Genomic DNA, 18,907 nt, shown 5'->3' with positions numbered 1-18,907 from the left:
TAGCCGAATGTCGTTGACTGTCGCGCTTGGTTTTGTTGTTGTGCTCACTTCCGCCTCGTACACAGCGAGGAGCTAACGCTACACCAAATGTGCTGTTAAATACTTTCACGTTATAGGCACTCACATTTAGTTCATGTCCAGGTGTTTCTTAAACAGGTAAGTTGAAAACAAGCTTAAAATAATGTTGTTGTTTTTTTCAGCATAACTGGTGTAGGAGTAGTTATGGAGCTGTCTTAGCATTAGCTAACGCTAGCTATCCTTTTAGCCAGTATCTCCCTCCTGGTGTAGCTAACTTACACTTACTTGCTTACATATAGCTGTGTGACAAAGATTTAGACATTTCGTTGCATTTAATATATTAAAAAAACGACTTTCTAAAAAGTGACTCAGCTTTTGAGGCTGCTGCTGAGTTACAACCTCAATTTCTATCCAAGTGTTGCAAAAGGCAATGATGCTGCAGAAGCCAGTTAATGTCGCTATAAATGAAACTTGTCTCTGTGTCTGCAGGAAACAGAAGCGCTGACTGGCAGCAATGTCGCTGTACGATGACCTCGGTGTGGGTGCCAGTGACACCAAGACCGAAGGCTGGTCCAAGAACTTCAAGCTGCTGCAGTCCCAGCTGAAGGTGAAGAAGGCAGCTCTGACCCAGGCCAAGGTAGGTACATCATGCAATACAAGTACAGTACACGGGTAAAATACGTGCATGTATAAACAATCTGTCACAGAGAAGGTACTTCATTGGTATTGCTGATGAAAAAGAGAGTGCATAGACAGTAAAGATATGAACGACACAGAATGACATGTAACCACTCGAATGTTCCCACAGCAAATGTGCATATATCCAATGTTTGTGTGTGTGTGTGTGTGTGTGTGTGTGTGTGTGTGTGTGTGTGTGTGTGTGTGTGTGTCTGTAGACCCAGCGGATGAAGCAGACCACTGTCCTGGCCCCGGTCATCGATCTAAAGAGAGGAGGCTCCAGTGATGATAGACAGATCACAGACACTCCTCCACATGCCGCCGCTGGACTCAAGGTCTGTCTTATCCAGCGAACCTGGTCATCAGAGAGAAAAGGAATTGATAAGATTTTTCTGATGCCTATGCCGTTATCACTTCTGCTCATTGGTCTGATTCTTTATTGATTTCCTTATTGAATCCAGTTTAATGTTCTGTGTGGAAAAATAAAGGGCTACACAGGTTGAATTGAGTTGGGTTGGGAGTAGCCTGAGAGCTATCTGTGGCAGCAGTCTTTATCTAAGATGGATGAAATGTGGGAATATTTGTGAATTAGTCTTTTAAAATTAAGTTTTCTTAGTCACAGAAAAAGTCTACTAAGCCTGCCTGCATGGCACTCATGTTATTATAACAGAGGATATTTAGCTCTGTAACAGACGCGGCGCTCAGTTGGGAAGCTGTGGCACTTATGAGAAAAGTGTCAAATAATTGGCATTCCTGGAATTCAAGCCCATGTTGTGTAGAAAGATGTTCAACCCTTACTTGAAATGATCATTTTACAGACATTATAAATAACCCTGTTGACATCTTTCTGTGTGAAATTAAGCCAAGCTTTAGACTGTTTATTCCTCTCCACTATGACTCCTTCCTGTTGCAAGTTTCCAGCAGCGTAGATGCATGAGTTTGACATTATTGTTTTGCAATTCATTCTGGCATTGATGAAAGGAATTGATAAGTTTGGAGGCATATGATTCAGATGGTCTGACAATTTGGAACCTGTGCTCGATACCCATCCCTAGTCATCAGTGTTTGTGTGATCCAGGTCTTGATGACCTGTGATTTTTTTTTTGGAATTTTTTTTTTACTCTTGATTTGGGCGGATCTGCCAAAGATGCAGAGTGAAAATGGTAATACTTAATGTTAATAATAGGATTCAGAGCAGTGTGTGAGGTTGTGATGCAGCTCTAAAATGCTACCTCCGTGGTTGCCACCTCTATCTTACTCTCATATTTTGGATTTGTCCTGTGTGTGTGCTTCAGGATGCTGTGCCAAGTGGTTTCTCTTCTGGCGACGTGCTGATCCCGTTGGCAGATGAGTACGATCCCATGTTCCCCAACGACTATGAGAAGGTGGTGAAGCGACACAGAGAAGAAAGACAGCGGCAGAGGGAGCAGGAGCGACAGAAGGAGATCGAGGAGAGAGAAAAGTACTGCCAACTTCAAGAGTTAAACATAATTTACAATTATTACAAAATTACTTTTGCTATTCAGGGTCCTGGGGGATGCATCTGTAATTGTATGCTTTATTTGTTCTTCATGTAATAGTAATTACAGAGAGAGAGAGTACTGCACTGATTATTTACAGGAACTCCTCTTTCAATCTTGAACTTGATGTGTTGCAGGAAGAGGAAAGACAGACACGACGGTGGAGCTCCAAGTGGTTTCTCTCGTTTCCCAGCAGGAGAGGAAGAGTCGGATGAGGAAGACGACTATGAGAAGGAGCGCAGGAAACGAAGTTAGTGCTTGTAGTGAAGACTCAGCATCCTCAGAAATTTTCATATTTTTATCCTTCTTGCTTTGAGTTGGAGCTATAGCCTGAAGGCCAACATTGCCCAGATGATGAAGTGATTATTTGTCATTATCTGATTTAAAAACAAATTCTCTCCAGATGAGTATGGTCCACTTTTAGAAAAGGAATCAGTTTTAGAATTCAAATACAGGCCAATCCTTCTTTGTGGATTCTCTGTTTGAGCTTAAGATGCTTTTCTTTGGTCAACAGCAAGAGCTTAATATACCACTCAGGGACACAAAGGATAAACAAAAAAACATCAAACATTTTAGCAGCAAATTTAGAAAATCAAAAACAAAATTCAAATCTTAACTTCACTCCTCTAATATCATCTGTCTCTCCCTCCTCCAGGTATGGGTGGAGCAGCTATCGCGCCTCCGTCTTCACTCGTAGACAGGGATGGTAAGCCTTGTGATTCATCAGGTGAAACTCTTTTGGTTTTTAACATCAACTGGATATATAAGCAGTAATAACAGCAGGAAAGGAACAGTGTCTCTTGGCCCCATGACTAATTTTATGAAAAATGAACCAGAACCGAGACAGCAGTGTGCTACATGGTCATCCTGTATGAAAGTTGGGGAGACAAATTATCCTCTGACTTGGTTAGTTAGTAGAAAATTAGGCTGTCCTGAAATGACCTCTAACATGTTGGACTGTAACACACAAGCTCTGTAACCTGTAATAAGGTTGTTTTTTCTTTAACTGTCTGGATAACTGAGTATTCCAGTTTTTACATCTTTGTCTGAAAAAGACAGTATTCACACTAAGCTGTTTACATGGCTGATGTAGATGAATATTCCAATAATATTAACACTTACATCCATGTGTACATACTGTTTAATGAACACCCTCCTCCTTTCATTCCTTCAATCCAGAAATGTTGGCTTTCCTTTTCTGCATGCGTCTCTACTACAGCCTTGCAAAGTGTTGGCTAGGCAACGCACAGAGCTGATTTAAATAGGCAAGAGACTGGGTTGCAAATTGCGGTTAAAAAACCCAAATGAGATGCATATTCTGAATGTGCAATATACATGTCAAAAGAACGGCCTTTAAACTGGAATAATATCAGCATCTCCTGCATGACTTCATTGGAAAAAACTGCATTTGGAATGTACTGTTTACATGGCCCGAATGAAATTCAGATTATTGTCACATTTTGAATAATAGTAGTATATTCATGTGCATGTAAACATAGTCAGTGATAGCCACAGACTCAGTTAGTGCAGTAAGTATTCTGTTAAATTAGCAGCAGGGGGCAGCATTGACCAAACCAGTGTTTGAGGTGTCTTTTACATTGTAAATGTCAAAAATGCAAAGAAGGAAAATCAAAGCATGGTTTCTGCAGTCAGGGTTGTTTTTGCCTCAGCATCATTATTGGCTCCTCCCAGAGCTGCTGTGATGTCACAGTCATAAAAATAAACTACGACACTGTACAGAATACAACTTGTATACAAGTAATGGTAGCAAATTACAGTAAACATGACAGTGATACAAAATCTAATCTGGTTGTGCTCCTCGGTGCATGTCAATATCGGTTGTGTTTTCTGTGTTTTTTAGGCTCATCTGCGTTCTCCTACGAGGATGAAGGTCGTCCTGCCAGAGGCTCAAAGGCCGCCATCCCTCCACCTATGTATGATGACTCAGAACGACCACGTTCACCGCCCGGACCAACCAGCTCCTTCCTGGCCAACATGGGGTGGGTGGGACACACACATGCACACAGACACACTCAACAGACAGGCAATTTACATTTTTGTACTTGTAACTTCAGCTGCTTTCTAGTGGAATCTACAAAAGCTCCTGTAGTTTCATGTAATCATTTACTTACTGAGTAACATGCTTTATCACTTAATGTACATGTTAAAGCTGTATGTTAAGGTACGTTTTATATGTGACTTCATTACCATTCAAAGTAAATTGATACATTTTCTGCAGTGCATCAATATTAATTAGCTAAAACATTAGCTCATTTGAATAATAAACCAATATTGATTAATTCATTTTTGTCTTAAAGCTGTAGATTACATTGTGTAGTAGTAGTTGTATTGTGATGTTTCAAACTTGTGAATCTGAGATTTTTAATGTCAGTTTGGACAAACACCTTTAATATTAAAACAATTCACTCTTAGATTATAAAGTTTTTCTCCCCATCTACCCCAACAGAGGTACGGTGGCCCATAAGATCATGCAGAAGTACGGCTTCAAAGAAGGGCAGGGCCTGGGGAAGCACGAGCAGGGCCTCAGCACGGCGCTGTCTGTGGAGAAGACAAGCAAGCGAGGCGGAAAGATCATCATAGGCGATGCTGCAGAGAAACGTAAGTACCATATTTGTCTTTTTAAGAAATATATTTATTTATTTTGCCGCCACAGTTTTTCTTTGTCCACTTTGACTTTTCTCTTTTCACCCTTCGACTGCATGAACCGACCTTTGCTCGTGTTGTGTCCAGAGCTTATGTCTGTTGTTTCGTCTCTGTCAGTGTCTAACCTGCTTTGAGTTTTAGCTTCTCTTCTCACTTTTTTTCCTTTCATGTGTATTTTAGCTCTACACACATCATGGTGTCATTTCAGGATCAGTTGTGTTTACTGTGACTTTGTGTGCATGTTTTTGTTCTTTTTCATTTTGTGTATGAATGTGTGGTATGTATGTGTGTGTGTGTGTGCTGGTGTGTGATGTATTTGTGTATGTGTGTGACTGAGCAGCAGGGTCCAGCCAGTCAGGTGCTGCTGATACTTCAGGCGGAGGCTTTGCAGGTTGGCCTCCACTCCCATTTTCTCTCTCTCCCATTAGACAGAGTGTGCTCTCCAGCCTGCCTTTTAATTTAGAAGTGTGTGTGTTTGTTTGTGTGTCTGCATGTTTTATCTGTATTTATCTGTTGTCTCACTCATTTACCAAATTGAAAGTAGCTGTGCTTGTGTCTGTTGAGATGAGTGGTCCTCAAACCAAAGTTCAGTTTTAACATATGACATGGCTAGGAGTAGAATAGTTCTGCATGGTTTTCTGCTGGATGTGTGTTAGTAAAAACTGCTCTTAATGTTGGCTAACACTGCAGTCTTTTATACTTATATATAGTTTTGGTCTAATTTCTGTCTCTTTTGAATCTGGTCTTCTCTAACAGTCTCTGCTTCTAATTCAGACTCACCTATGCTTTAAATTTGTTCTTATTATTTTAACCTGCTCTCCTCACCCGTAGACGATGAAATTAAGCAAAATCCACAATGCATAGTCATTAAGGATAGTTCAACATTTTGGGATAAACTCTTGTTTACCGTTATGTTGAAGGTCTTATTGCATCATGTTGACTACTCGTTATATTTTATGTTTTATGGGACCTTGCACACCAACTAGCAGGAATACTTCATGTATCATCTAAACCATCATGTAAATGTGCCAGATTTAGCTTTAGCAGACTGATTTTCATCTGCAGTCCCTGGTAGGTTGATGGCATATAACAGAACAAAACACATAATAACGACAATTTATATTTAATTATGCTTTTTTCTGGGAAGGGATTGGCTGATATATCTAAAATATAAAAGTGATGAAATGTAACTTGAGTACACTACTACAGTACAGTACTTAAATACAATTTTGAGTTACTCAACTTGAGTATTTCAATTCTCTACTACTTTATACTTCCTCTCCACTACATTTATCTGATAATTTTAGTTACTAGTTACTTTGCAGATTCAGATTTTTCAGTGTTTATAGGCTATTACTCATGATGTGTAGTCAATCAGATAGTGTTGTGGGCAGGACACACAGTGAAAGAATGCTGCATCAGAGCAAGTAGTGCATTTTTAAATTCAGTTGTTTTATTGGCAATCAGACACAAAAACACATGATAATCAGAAGAATGCAGAATGTCGGCCCCGATAATCGACCAGGCCGATACTAGGCCCGTCCCTAGATCAGGGTCCATCAAAATATAACATAACATATAACAAGAGAAGCAGTTCGTCCAAAGGTCACAGAAAGGACAAACTGGACCTAGAGAAGTACTAGCAAAGGGGTTGATGATCAGTAACAGCCAGCAAGGCCAGGGCAGATAGAAAGGTAGGATTAAGTAAATTACCACAGTGCCTTTTATATGGGGACGGATCAGATAGACATAGACTCCCCCAAAAGCTCACAAATTAACAAGTTACACCTTTGACATCTTCAATCCTCACAAGTAACTCAGTAACTCCCTGGCCTCATCACTGGTTGCATGGTCTGGCACACATCCTCCTTAAAGCTGCAAAATGTTGTTTTACACTTTGTTTTTGGTTCAGATTAAACAAGCAAGATAACAGGTTAATTAGCGAGCTTTAGACGTTCTCTTTGGTGGATTATTATGAACTGTGCCAGGCTAGCTATTTCCCCCTGTTTGCAATCTTTAAGCTAAGTTAACCAGCTGCTAGCTGTAGCTTCATAATTACAGTATAGACATGGGAGTGCAAACCATCTTCTCACTGAACTCTGCCAGAGAGTGACTACAAGTCTTAATCAAAATGTCAAATTTTTGCCTAAAAGATTAGAATCCACACTTTCAGAAATGTTTACATGAGAACATGAGAATAAGTCATTTATTGATAGCACCAACTGTGATGTGATCGTCAGAGACAAACATAAACTGTAGTTGAAATGGTTCAACCAGATGTGTTAGGTTCTTCAAAAATATTTTGTTTCTTTGTGGTGCAGTGTTTACTTTTGGCCACTAAGTATCAGGGTTGGATGTCAGGTTCATCACTTCTGGATTTCAGCTGAACTGCTGTTTTTGTATGAGTTTATATTTTGAAGGGATTTGCAGCCAGTCAGCAGGAATCCCTGTTATCAGTATTGTACACTGTACAGAATATGAGTTTAGATGAGGGGACAGTCATTTGAATAGAGACCAAAACACTAGGTGCTATCTGAGGAACACTTTGTGGCCCCCTGTTATTAATATGGGGATCGCTGGTCTTGTCAGATTGTCAGAGTTTAACCAAGGACTGGCTGAAAAGTTGTGCTTTAAGATGCACTGTGTATGTACATGTACACATCTTCAGTGTTCCTTTGAGCAAAACATTTTTTTCTCAGCAGCGTGTATAAAACAATAAAACCGTTGTTTAAATGTGACGAAAACAGCCAGACACGACAGAAGAAGTGGATATCAAATCAGCTTGGCAAACACAGAACAGTATTTTTAACAGCTTTTGAACAAAATATTTGCTGAATTGTTTCATTTATCACACGCATTGAATCAAGCTCAATACAATGCGATAAAACTTACTGTTACACATTTTTGTCAGTTGCTTAATCCAGCTCACCAGCAGCCTGAGAATATTCTTTTCAGGAGAAAAAGTGTGACCTTTTGTTTCTGTTTCCATCCAACCAGCGGACCCTTCCAAGAAGTCGGAGGCCAACCCGCTTACAGAGATCCTGAAAAACCCGACCAAAGTGGTCCTGCTCAGGGTATGTTGGTTGTGCTCTTCTGTTTTCTAGACTGGATGAGTATCATAGAATAATCGAAAAAATATATATTCTTTTCACTGTGTGTTAATGATGAGTCCTCACCTTATGTTTTTACCAAATATCAACAAGAAATATCAACATTCAACATTTCAGCACAGACAGAAACAAAACTACTTGTCAAGTGTAATCTAGTTTGGAAATTAGTCAGAAAATTGGGACAACACAAGTCCTTTTAGTGTGTTCAGAGTGCAGACTTTTAAATTTTGCTTTTAAATTACAAAATGGAAAACTGATAAAACAGTTTGTCTAGGTTTATTTTGGAAAATTGAGTCTGCTAGTTAAATCAGACTTTCTTGACTTCCACTGTTCCTTGCAAGTTGGCCTAATGTCTGTGTTTGTCTTGTAGAACATGGTGGGCAGAGGAGAAGTGGACGAAGATCTGGAGGGAGAAACAAAAGAAGAGTGCGAGAAATACGGCAAAGTGGTTAAATGTGTCATTTTTGAGGTGAGAGAAGAGAATTGCAACTTGTGAAGTGAATGTATCGGTGAAACAGGGCAATCTGAAAAAAACACACATTTCCTCTCAGATTGCAGAGGTGCTTGATGATGAAGCTGTCAGGATATTTCTGGAGTTCGAGAGGGTGGAGTCAGCCATTAAAGGTCAGTATTTAGTCGTTGTGTGTGGACAAACCTTGAATGAGGCCCTCGGCTCAGAGTTGAGCTTATTGGACACACCAGAAAAAGGTTGCTTGACACTTTAAAACTGAGCAGACTTGTCTCTACAGTCAGGTCATGTTGCCTCAAAATAAGTCAAATGTCACAGGAGCGCTGAAGCTCACAAAAAAATCTGGACCCATTGTTGATGCTCCAAACTTGAGCCTGCATTTGTCATCACTGACACTCGATCACTGACAACCACCATCTTCCACATTGCCATAGAGATTCTGCTCTCACTGAGTCACTTTGATATCAGAATAGTGTTTCTACATGTAAGCGTTGATCATCCTCAATGTGTTTGCATCACTTTCTCCCTTGTATAACTGCTCTAATATTGTGGGTGAAAGTGTGTCCCATTCTAAATGGGTTGGCCCAGATCAGAAACAAGGTGAGACTCTGCTCCCCGAGGTGTTACATCACAAATGGCCCAGCAACCCAGCCGGCTCCCTGCGGCACCGCTGGCACCGCGCTTACATCACCGCTCTCAGAAAGCGGGACAGACACTCAAAGAATGATATGAAGAGTCACACCGCCTGATCCATTTCTACAGATGATGATGAAACATTTTACTGCCCCCAGGAGGGAAGGTCTCTTGTTGCATGAGAGAGGTCGGAGTTCACACAGGAGCAGGTTGGATGTGACCAGCATACAGCTGCAAACACAAGAGTTTGAGTCCGGCTCCACCTGATTCCCTTCTGTGGCTGCATGAAGTCTCCAGTTGACATTTGTTGGCAACACTTAACATTAAGCATTATTTATAAATGGTAAATTTAAAGTTAATTAAACTTTAGTTATTCCCACTTTCAACAAATGAAGAAATACTTTATAAATCATTTATTAAGCAATTGTTTTATTGTAAAGTTGCAACTGATATTTATAATACTATAGTATTATAGTATAGTTTATCTATAAACATTATTTGGATGGCCCTTATAAAGAAGCAACTGATGTTTATAAACCTTAACAAATATAAAGCATTTCAATGTTTGTTAACAGTGAAATAACTATTAACTAAAGTTTACTTATCTATAAATTTACCATTCATTAATGATGGTTACATCTGACCCTTGGCCTTGTTTGAAGTAGCTTCCCATAGAGCTGCACCGATGAGTCGATTAATCAATAGTCGATCGAAAGAAAATGAATCCTAAACTATTTTGACGATTGATCATTTAAGTAATTTTCAAACAAAAACCTCAAACATTTGCTTTTTCCTGCTTCTTAAATGTGAGGACTTGCTGATTTTCTTGTCATTTATGATGAAGAGTCTTTGGGTTTTGGGCTGTTAGTTGGACAAAAGAAGCAATTTGAAGGTGGAGCTTTTTGTGATAAGCATTTAAAAATGTATTTTTACATTTTAACAAATAATGACAAAATAATAATCAGCAGCTTCTACACCACATTTGTTCACACTGAACCAAACATTGCCAGCATAAAGACACAAAGAGTGACCATACGGTATTGAGATCCTGACCCACCATGCATCCTGGAAAGTGACAAAGATACGTGTTTTTTTTATTGCTCTAAATTGCATCACATAATCACCATCAGTAAAAAGTGGAACCTGTCTGGCTCCTCACCCCCAGAGAGGAATGCTGTTTTCAGGGGGGAAGTTCTCAGTAGGGAGGGCTGACCATCGCGGTGACTTTTCCACATTAAATTTGGTTATTTCTTTTCTATACAAGTTCCCAAAGACGGTAACTACAACAACACAATAGTGGAAGGTGACAAAGACATGAGTTAAATTCTTTTGCCCAGAATCACGTCACATAATCACTGCCAGTAAACAACGGCAACTACCTCTTGCCAGTCTGTCTCGCTGCCGGGTGCAGATGCTGTTAAGTGCGACCAAGAGTCTGTAGGACAGACAGCGAGACAGCAACTATTCCACATATACATTTTGGCACTTTTTCTCTTGCTTATGTTGCCAAGGACACTGCCTGCTGCCACATCAGTGTTGTTTGGTCTTGTATCTTTGCTTTGTGGGTTGACGTGTGGGACATTTCTCTTTTATTTGATGTGTGAAGGATCTGTTTAGTTGTCAGACTGTGAACACCTTCAGAACGTCACACCCCTGCCCACCCTGCCGGCTAACCCTTACACACGGATGTTGATTCACCTCTGTTGCAGCTCTGTTATTATCTGGCTTTCTTCTCGAATGACGATGGCAGTGTTTCTGCCATGGGTGGTATGTGTTTAAGCAATAAAGCTGAAAAGAAAATGGTCAATTAAAAAAAAACTTAATTTGGAGGAGCTACATAGCCAGCACTGTTGCCATAACAAGAGGCTATTTGAAGACTTCACTTTGGGCTCTGGGAAATTGTGGAAGATTGGCACCACTTTCATGTTTGTTAAATAGGCAGCTGTAGCTGAAAGCCTGTTAGCTTAGCTTAGTATAAAGGGGGAACCGGGAACTCTGTCTCTGTTTAAACTTCCAGGGTGAAAGATTCTGCCTACCAGCACATTTGAAGCTCAATAAAACAAACGTTATATGCTGTTCCTCAATGTAAAACTTGAGGTTATTTCTGGCTAGCAGGCTCCAGGCTGTATCTTCATGTTATTTATTATATCACATAGTGTACAGACATGAGAGTGGTCTTGATCATCTCATCTAACCCTCGCCAAGAAACATATTTCTCAACAAGTCTGCACTTTTCTCTTAAAAGAATCTACTGTGCTGTCTCCATACAAACAATGCAGTGATTCAGGGTGTTATGAGATTTTCAGATAGACAATCTTCTCAGTCTAATCACTGCAACATAACACACTGTGTTTTGTACATCCAGTGTCAGCACAGTGGAGCTCATGTCTGCAGACATTAATGAAAAGTGCTGCATGAAATGTGCTGACTGAGGCGATCACAAGCGTCCTTCAAGGAAAATGGATTGGACACGAACAACATGATGCTGTTCATCTTATTGATAAGGTTAAAACAGCCGGACAGGACAGAACCAACACTGTCCTTTTTAAAGGAAGGTTATCTTGATGTGTATATGTCTTAACTTAGGACAGCATTTACTGTACGCTACCGCATAATTCCAGGAAACGACACTGATACTATATTTCTCCTTTTTTCTCAGAAGTGTGAGCGCCAAAACAAAGTTGTTTTTCTTTTTTGGGTTTTTATCTCTGGCACTTAGAGCTAGCATCAGTCAGCTGCTTGCCACAACAGTTTGTTCCACAGAAAAACAAATAATTTCTTCTAAGAACATGAGGCCGCTGCCTTCAGGGTTAAAGGAAAACAACCATGAAACAAATGAACTGTTTAAAACAATCCTGGCATATTTATGTTGGTGTTTTGCACTTCTTCCTGTGGATAACTGATGTTGCTTCACAGTCAAATATCTCCAGCAGCTAGGTACATAATGAAGCATTCACAACATTGTTCCATTGTTCAACAACCAAACAGTGAAATTAATTGTAACAGAGAACACACACATGTTCAGGACCCTGCATAGGATCTTTCAAAGGGCATTCTGGGACTCTGAGGAAGTACGTACCTGAAGGCAGATTGAGTGGTTTTTCCTGTTATTTGTCAGTACTAATCCTGCTGTTGAAAGGTTTATCTGTGTACTCGAGTACAGTCTGACCTTCTCTTTCTCTCCCTTGCAGCTGTGGTGGATCTGAACGGACGCTATTTCGGCGGGCGAGTCGTCAAGGCCTGCTTCTACAATCTAGACAAGTTTCGCGTTTTGGACCTTGGTGAGCAGGTCTGACGTCTCCCCCAAGCCCCGCCACACATCATCTCCCCACTTGTACATAATATTTTTTATATTTCCCCATCAGCAGTGTCTGCATGTAGTGATGAGTCCATCTTGTAGATTATTTGGTTGTTTTTTTCCTGTGATGAAAAATACCTTTATGTCAAGACAAAATAAAGGGTTTAAACTATGTCTAGTTTACTGTTTCCTTTATGCACGCATCATAATTCTGTTATTATTATTATTATTGTTATTAGAGTCAGAACATTTCCTCTGGTTATAAACACTTTCTAGCAAAATCATAAATTCAATTCAAAACTTCCACACAGCCCGTAATATCCAGGAAGCCTAGTTTCCCTTTGAATTTCATCTGACATAACTCTGGTTCCTCAGTAGTGTTAACACATCCCCAGCGGCCCACAGTCTTAACTTAGACCTGATGGATTATGGGAAGGGGGACTGGGACGGTGAACGCAGCCCCAGCCTCATTCAGAACTTATGTAAGAGCACCAGAAGGGCCCTGGAGGTTCCAGTGAGCAACGTCAGAAGGAAGGATCCCACCGGAGCAGGTTTAATTCAGATCAGGGAAACAGGTTGGACAGAGAAGCGAAAAGGAGAGGAGAGACTCATTAGAAAGATTTAATTCCTTCATTCGTACTGCAGAGTTGGAGGGGTCAAAGGTCAAAGGAATGTGGATGAAACTGAGTAGAGACAGCTGCAGAAAGACTAAAACATACTGCTCATGTAGACGTGCTGTTGTTAAAATGTTCCTCAGGTATTAGTGCTATTAGTTGGCAGACAGGCCCCCCACCCCACCCCCACCCCCCACCTCACTGCTGAGGAAAAGAAGGCCCTGACATCACTCAGAACATCAGAACATCACCAATAGATATCTGCAAAAACTGGAAAAGGACAAAGTCAATGACAGACCACTGTATTACCGACTGTACCCCAGGGAAGCCATCCCATGCATCTATGGACTCCCCATGATACACAAGGAAGGGGCACCACTCAGACCCATCAGCAGCAGCATCAACTCAGTTACCTATAACATATCCAAGCGCTTAGCCAGACGAAACAATGGTTTCTCATGATGTCACCTCACTTTTTACATGCATTCCCACCCAAAAAGTGGTAAAGATAGTGAAGAAACGCCTGCTACAGGACAGCACTCTGTCCAGCAGAACCACCTTCACCCGAGACCACATTTGTGCCTTACTTGACCTCTGTCTGATGACCACCTACTTCCAGTACATTGAAGGTTTCTACAGACAGAAGCACGGCTGTGCCATGGGCTCGCCTGTGTCCCCAATAGTGGCCAACCTCTACACGGAAGAAGTTGAGAGCAGAGCCTTGATTACCTTCACAGGAACTGCTCCTAGCCACTGGTTCAGGTATGTGGACGACACCTGGGTCAAAATCAGAGCAAGGGAAGTGGAAGCCTTCACAGAACATATAAATGCTGTGGACAATAACGTCAAGTTCACACGGGAAGATGTCAGAGGAGACATCTGTGCAGTACACACTGAAGGACAGAAGCCTCACACCTACCAGAGTGTTAAAGCCTGCAACTCCTCTCCGTTTTCACAAAACTGAAACAAGTCCAGTTTCCTACGATACAGCACTGAGTGTATCAGTAAAAACTACCTGAAAAAGTAGAAGTTGTTATAAAATCAGAAAAATGCATCTGATCTTTCTTCTGAAAAGGACAAGAATGCAGCTAAGAGTAGCAGTAATGATAATGACTTTATTTATATAGCACCTTTAAAAACAGTATTTTTTTTACTTTGAAAAGCTGAAAATTACAAAATAAAATGCAGCCAGCTTACAAATCAAGTAGAGAAAAAACACTGAATTCCTTAATGTGATTTTGAATATAGTACAAAAATGGCTGACACGCAAACGTACAGCTTTCCATGCTGGGTTTCAGGGTCAGCAGCAGGTATGTTTGGCCTCTTTCAGGCCTGAAGCAGCAATGTGTGTAGTATATATGTGAGACCCAGGCGTGAAGCTGATGCTCAGAACGTGCACAGCTGAGCAGAGTGATATGATTGGCTGTCAGTGGCCTAAGAAACCCTGACCTAAATACCAGCGGGTGTGACATGAGACGGGGTCGAGAGGTCACGATGTGTGCTTCTGTAAGGGCCTGGCTGACCTGGATATGTTGCGTCCAGTTTCTTTTTTTCCAGCTGAAGATGTTTCGATAAACCAAACTCAAGATTGGACGCAACTTAAATGGGAGGAAAAAATGGATTTGGTAATTTTTTTTGAATGGGTGCGGTCAACTGATATATCTCTGTGGTTACTGTGTTTGGTTGTTGTGGTTTGGTAGAAAAACCCTCCACTTTATTCATAAGGTCTCAAGATGATTCATGGAGTGAGGAGAAAAGAAAAAACAGTTCTGCTACACAGATTTGTATTCCTTTATTGTTTAAATTTTTAATTAATTCATTCATTTCTAATCTTAGCTTTTTTTTGTGGAATAACAGATACTCCTACCCAGGAATAGTACAGGCAGCAGTGTGTCTCTATGATCCTCTCGCTCTTCTGTGACTACATGTTGCTCCTTGTCACGTCGATCATAAAGGTGACACTACTCTATAGAGAATATAAGCTGCACTATAGTAGAGAAATTAGTATTTATATTATGTAGTATAGAGAATATCAAGATGCTAGACAAAGCTTTTGTTTGTGGTACAAAACTTAACAATATCACAGTCTGTCTCCACGATCTTCTTGCTTTTCCATAACCGCACATTCCTACTTGTCACTTTGATCATGAGGCTGACACCTCTAATATAGAGGCTTCAGTATAGTTAGGACTGGAATTTATATTATATAGTTTAAAGAATATTATGAATACAAAATGAAACTGACAAAAGAGCAGGACTCTAACACAAACCTCAGTCAGATAAAGGATCAGTGAGTCGGGTAGACCAGACTAACATATTTAACTAGCTAACCTCTCTGCCCCTGCACTCTCTGTGACCAGGACATGGAGAGAGGGGATGGCAGGTTAACATGCATATCTGATGCCACAAGGAGCCACAAGCCAAAAAGGTTGAGAGCCACTAGTTTAATCTTTGACAGTCTATTGTATTCACTGAGCTCATCATATGTTTTCACGTGAAAAGTAACTATTAAATACAGCTGCCAAAATAAATGTAGTGAAGTACAGAGTACAATATTTTCTTTGAGCTGCATTGGAGTAGAAGTATAAAGTCACATAAAATGGAAGTCCTCAAGTTAAGTACAAGTACCTTAAAATGTGTAGTGAAACACAGCACAAGATGTACATGATTAAATGTAGGAATAATGCCAAACCTACATACTGTCTATATGAACAAGGAAATGCATTAATGCTTATACTCTGAATGAACCTTTTTGTGGTCAGACCTGTCAATCAAATGACATGTCATTACAGACTAAAGACTTAATCAAGTGTTTTCCTCACAAATATCATTTTAATTACGTTACACTCCGCCGAGCCCCGTGTGGATTCACAGCTATTTTTAGGGGAAAATTGGCCAAGACAGACAAGCAGTGTGTCCTCCTGAGACAAAACACAGTCTGAATCACTGTCAGGCACTCTGCATTTGCAATATAAGTGAACAGCTAAGCCAGGGCAATCTTATTATATTTAATACATTAAAATAACAATAAGACATTGTAGTGAAATTGCAAAAGCCTCGGTCGAATCAGTGTGTTACTGTGAGTTACGGGAAGGCGACAATCTTATCCTCTAAAAACCCACAGGCACAAAGGTGTTTCGCTATCAGGACAAACAATTGACACAAACCAAATCAAGTTTCACAATCACGGTTTCTCCACCGAACACTTTCAGTTCAGACTGTGACGCTTCTGGTAAAAGATCATAACCTGACCTCGTATGCGTTTCCTCTTATTCTACTTGTATGTAAGAATTAAAAACTACTGTTTAAAGAGGATGTTCAAGACATAAATATCACAACTCTACCCTTTGTTCAGGTGCTCAACAGGAAAGAGTTTGTCACTGATCAATAAACAACGTTAATAAACAGGATAGCAGTTGGAGTGCCGTACAGAATGAGGTCTTCAGGGGAAAGGTTGGAGAGAGTTCAGGGGCTTTTCAAGTCGATGCCAAGACAGAATAAAGGGTACAAACTATGGATAGTTGACTGTTGCATGATTAAACATGTATCATTATTCCATGCAAATCTAAGTTTTTTGTTGTTGTCCTTAATTTAACCTTTATTATGAGAGTCAGTCTAGCTAATTATTCTAAAATTAGAAATCAGCTTAGTCATGCTGACTGGAACACCGCTGTTTTTCAAAATGTGAAATATTTCATCATGGCATAAACACTTTCTAGCAAAATTTTAAATTACACTAAAAAATTATACACATCCTGTCAGGGAACAGCTCCTAAATCCCATAATGACTTGCTTTTAAGAAGTGCTGAGATCTTTGAGGAGAGGTTGGAGAGAGTTCAGAGGGTTTTCAAAAGTCCAAACTGAGGCAATGGGGAAGTTCAGCACACTGTAAAAGGTTTAAGAGCCGTAGCAGTTGCTAATGTAAATTTAAAAAAAGATTTTTACAGTGGAGTCCTCATTCTGCAGGGAGTACTTCAATGCTGCTGTAGATAGAGAACTATACAAATCAATTATAGTTAAAAAACAAAGCAAAAACATAAACAAAAACATAAATCCTCACATGTGCAGTACAGTACTTCATAAAAAGAAAAATACTGAGCGTGCAAACAGAATGAGGTCATGATGATGTCAGTAATGAGCATCACAGATGCCCTTTAAGTCACTTTAAGAAAAATGAGCACCCAAAAATGAAGATTCAGGCTTTATCTTCTCATCCCCATGCTGATGCAAAAGTCTGGTGAAATTTCATAGTCCACAAAACATTGCTGGAGCTTCACAGCAAAACAGTGTTGCAGCATTCTGCTAAAGAACTGAAGTAGATGGGGACTTGTTCTAAAACATAAAATTGTTAATCTAAGTCTTTGGAATCCCACATAGCCTAAATTGATTTGAAAAGATGTTGTTTACACACTCAATCCACTTCAGACGTGGTGTGTGCTAACAATTTTAGCATAAAAAGGGGTGTTAATAAAAATCTTTCCAAATCAATTTGGGATCTTGGGTCTTCTAGAGACTTGCATTATGCAAGACGGGCTGTGTGGAGCCATTATATGTTTTTATCAGTTGTATTTTTACATTTTTAAACAAGTCCCCATCTACCTCAGTTTTTTAGGAGAATGCTGCAAAACTGTTTTGCTGTGAAGCTCCAGAAATGTTTTGTGAACTACAAAACTTGGGTGAACTTTTCCTTTAACAGATTTGTTCCATTAGGATTTTCTGAATGTTGCTGAATAGGTTTAAAGGTTTGATATTTGATATTGCATTTGAACCATATTGCAAGGTCATAGTGTGACGGAATTGTGTGTGTGTGTGTGCGGTGCGTGTATCGCCTTATCTGACCTCTTCTTCTGCAGCCCGTGCCACAGGGGTCAGGGTGAAACTCTACACCAGCAGAAACTGGGTGAGCTGTTATATTTAGTGTCTGCACAGAAGCTGCATACACAGACTGCAAATTATAAAGAATGAAATAATGCTGGATTGAATATATGATAAAAAAAAAAACTCATCATCAAAAACTCCACTCATTGTAACCCTTTATTGAGAGTAGGTCCTCAGCTACCACTCAAACACACTGTCTACACACACACACACACACTGAGCTTATTTTAATTAAATGATCAAGGGAGTCTGGTTCTCCTGCTATATTCCCTTTCAAAATTCTTTTGTGCACTATTAAAACATGTTTGATAGTGTGGGCTTTTTGATGTTTATCCACATCAATATATATATATATATATATCTAGACTAGGTGATGATTATGCCCATCATGACTCAATGGGCCAGCCCAGTGTGAGGAGGCAGAGGGGGGCTGATGTGAGACTCTGCACGTTTACACCAGGATGCAGACTGAAGACTACAGCGTGTTACAGCATCACGAGAAACAGTGTTAACCTGTCTAAAGTGGTAGGAAACGGATAATAACTACCTGAAATAATAAATACACATGATGCGAAATTAACGAAAATGACATTTAAAAAGCTAAATACATTATATACAATACTTAGACCATGTGGAAATCATCAAATGACGACTGCTGCACCCGCGATTCATTATAAAAGGATATAAACAAGCAAGAAATAGTTTAAAAAGTGTTGAAAATAAATCAGTTAAAATATAAATAGAATGAGCGATACTCCTTTACTGCTGCGGTGTTATTAGAGGTTTAATAAACGCAATTAACCGAACAATAACCCATGTTTGGGAAGTTTTACGCTAAATTCCGTGATAATAAACTGATAATAAAATAATCATCCTAATGAACAGAGTGACCACATGGGGGCGCTGCGGCTGCCTCTTCCTCCGTGTGTGTGTGTTTGTGTGTAGTTTGTATTGCGTCCGCATGTCGTCACCGCAGTCACGTTGCTTCCCGGCCGGGCGGGGTTAAATAGCGGATGTGTGCCGCA

General features: G+C 40.0%; 1 protein-coding gene across 6 annotated transcripts; it reads left to right on the top strand.

Annotated features, from left to right (window-relative positions):
• The first annotated feature begins 26 nt into the window (after positions 1-26).
• Positions 27-12,564, top strand: rbm17 (RNA binding motif protein 17). 6 transcript variants are annotated; one of them, XM_073480743.1, is made up of 13 exons: positions 27-156; positions 508-655; positions 915-1,031; positions 1,992-2,176; positions 2,354-2,466; positions 2,872-2,922; positions 4,078-4,216; positions 4,684-4,835; positions 5,221-5,271; positions 7,878-7,954; positions 8,361-8,459; positions 8,542-8,614; positions 12,284-12,564. In XM_073480743.1, the coding sequence occupies exons 2-13, from the start codon at positions 533-535 to the stop codon at positions 12,385-12,387; spliced, it is 1,284 nt and encodes a 427-aa protein (XP_073336844.1). In that variant the 5' UTR covers positions 27-156; positions 508-532; the 3' UTR covers positions 12,388-12,564. The 6 variants fall into 6 exon arrangements, with proteins under 6 accessions (XP_073336844.1, XP_073336842.1, XP_073336846.1 ...); XM_073480741.1 differs by having other exon boundaries at positions 2,872-2,943; XM_073480744.1 differs by having other exon boundaries at positions 28-156; positions 1,992-2,158.
• Positions 12,565-18,907: the final 6,343 nt, after the last annotated feature.

Source organism: Pagrus major, chromosome 14 (genome assembly GCF_040436345.1).
Source record: "Pagrus major chromosome 14, Pma_NU_1.0".
Classification (NCBI taxonomy): domain Eukaryota; kingdom Metazoa; phylum Chordata; class Actinopteri; order Spariformes; family Sparidae; genus Pagrus; species Pagrus major.
Note: the sequence above shows the minus strand (reverse complement) of the source record. Positions and strands in the feature narration are given on the sequence as shown.

Bases quoted from the DNA above. Each gene is read 5' to 3' on its own strand.
- rbm17 (XM_073480741.1), top strand. From the start codon at position 533: ATGTCGCTGTACGATGACCTCGGTGTGGGTGCCAGTGACACCAAGACC. The intron at 1,032-1,991 runs GTCTGTCTTATC...TGTGTGCTTCAG, and splicing joins ATGCCGCCGCTGGACTCAAG to GATGCTGTGCCAAGTGGTTT. The intron at 4,217-4,683 runs GTGGGTGGGACA...CTACCCCAACAG, and splicing joins TCCTTCCTGGCCAACATGGG to AGGTACGGTGGCCCATAAGA.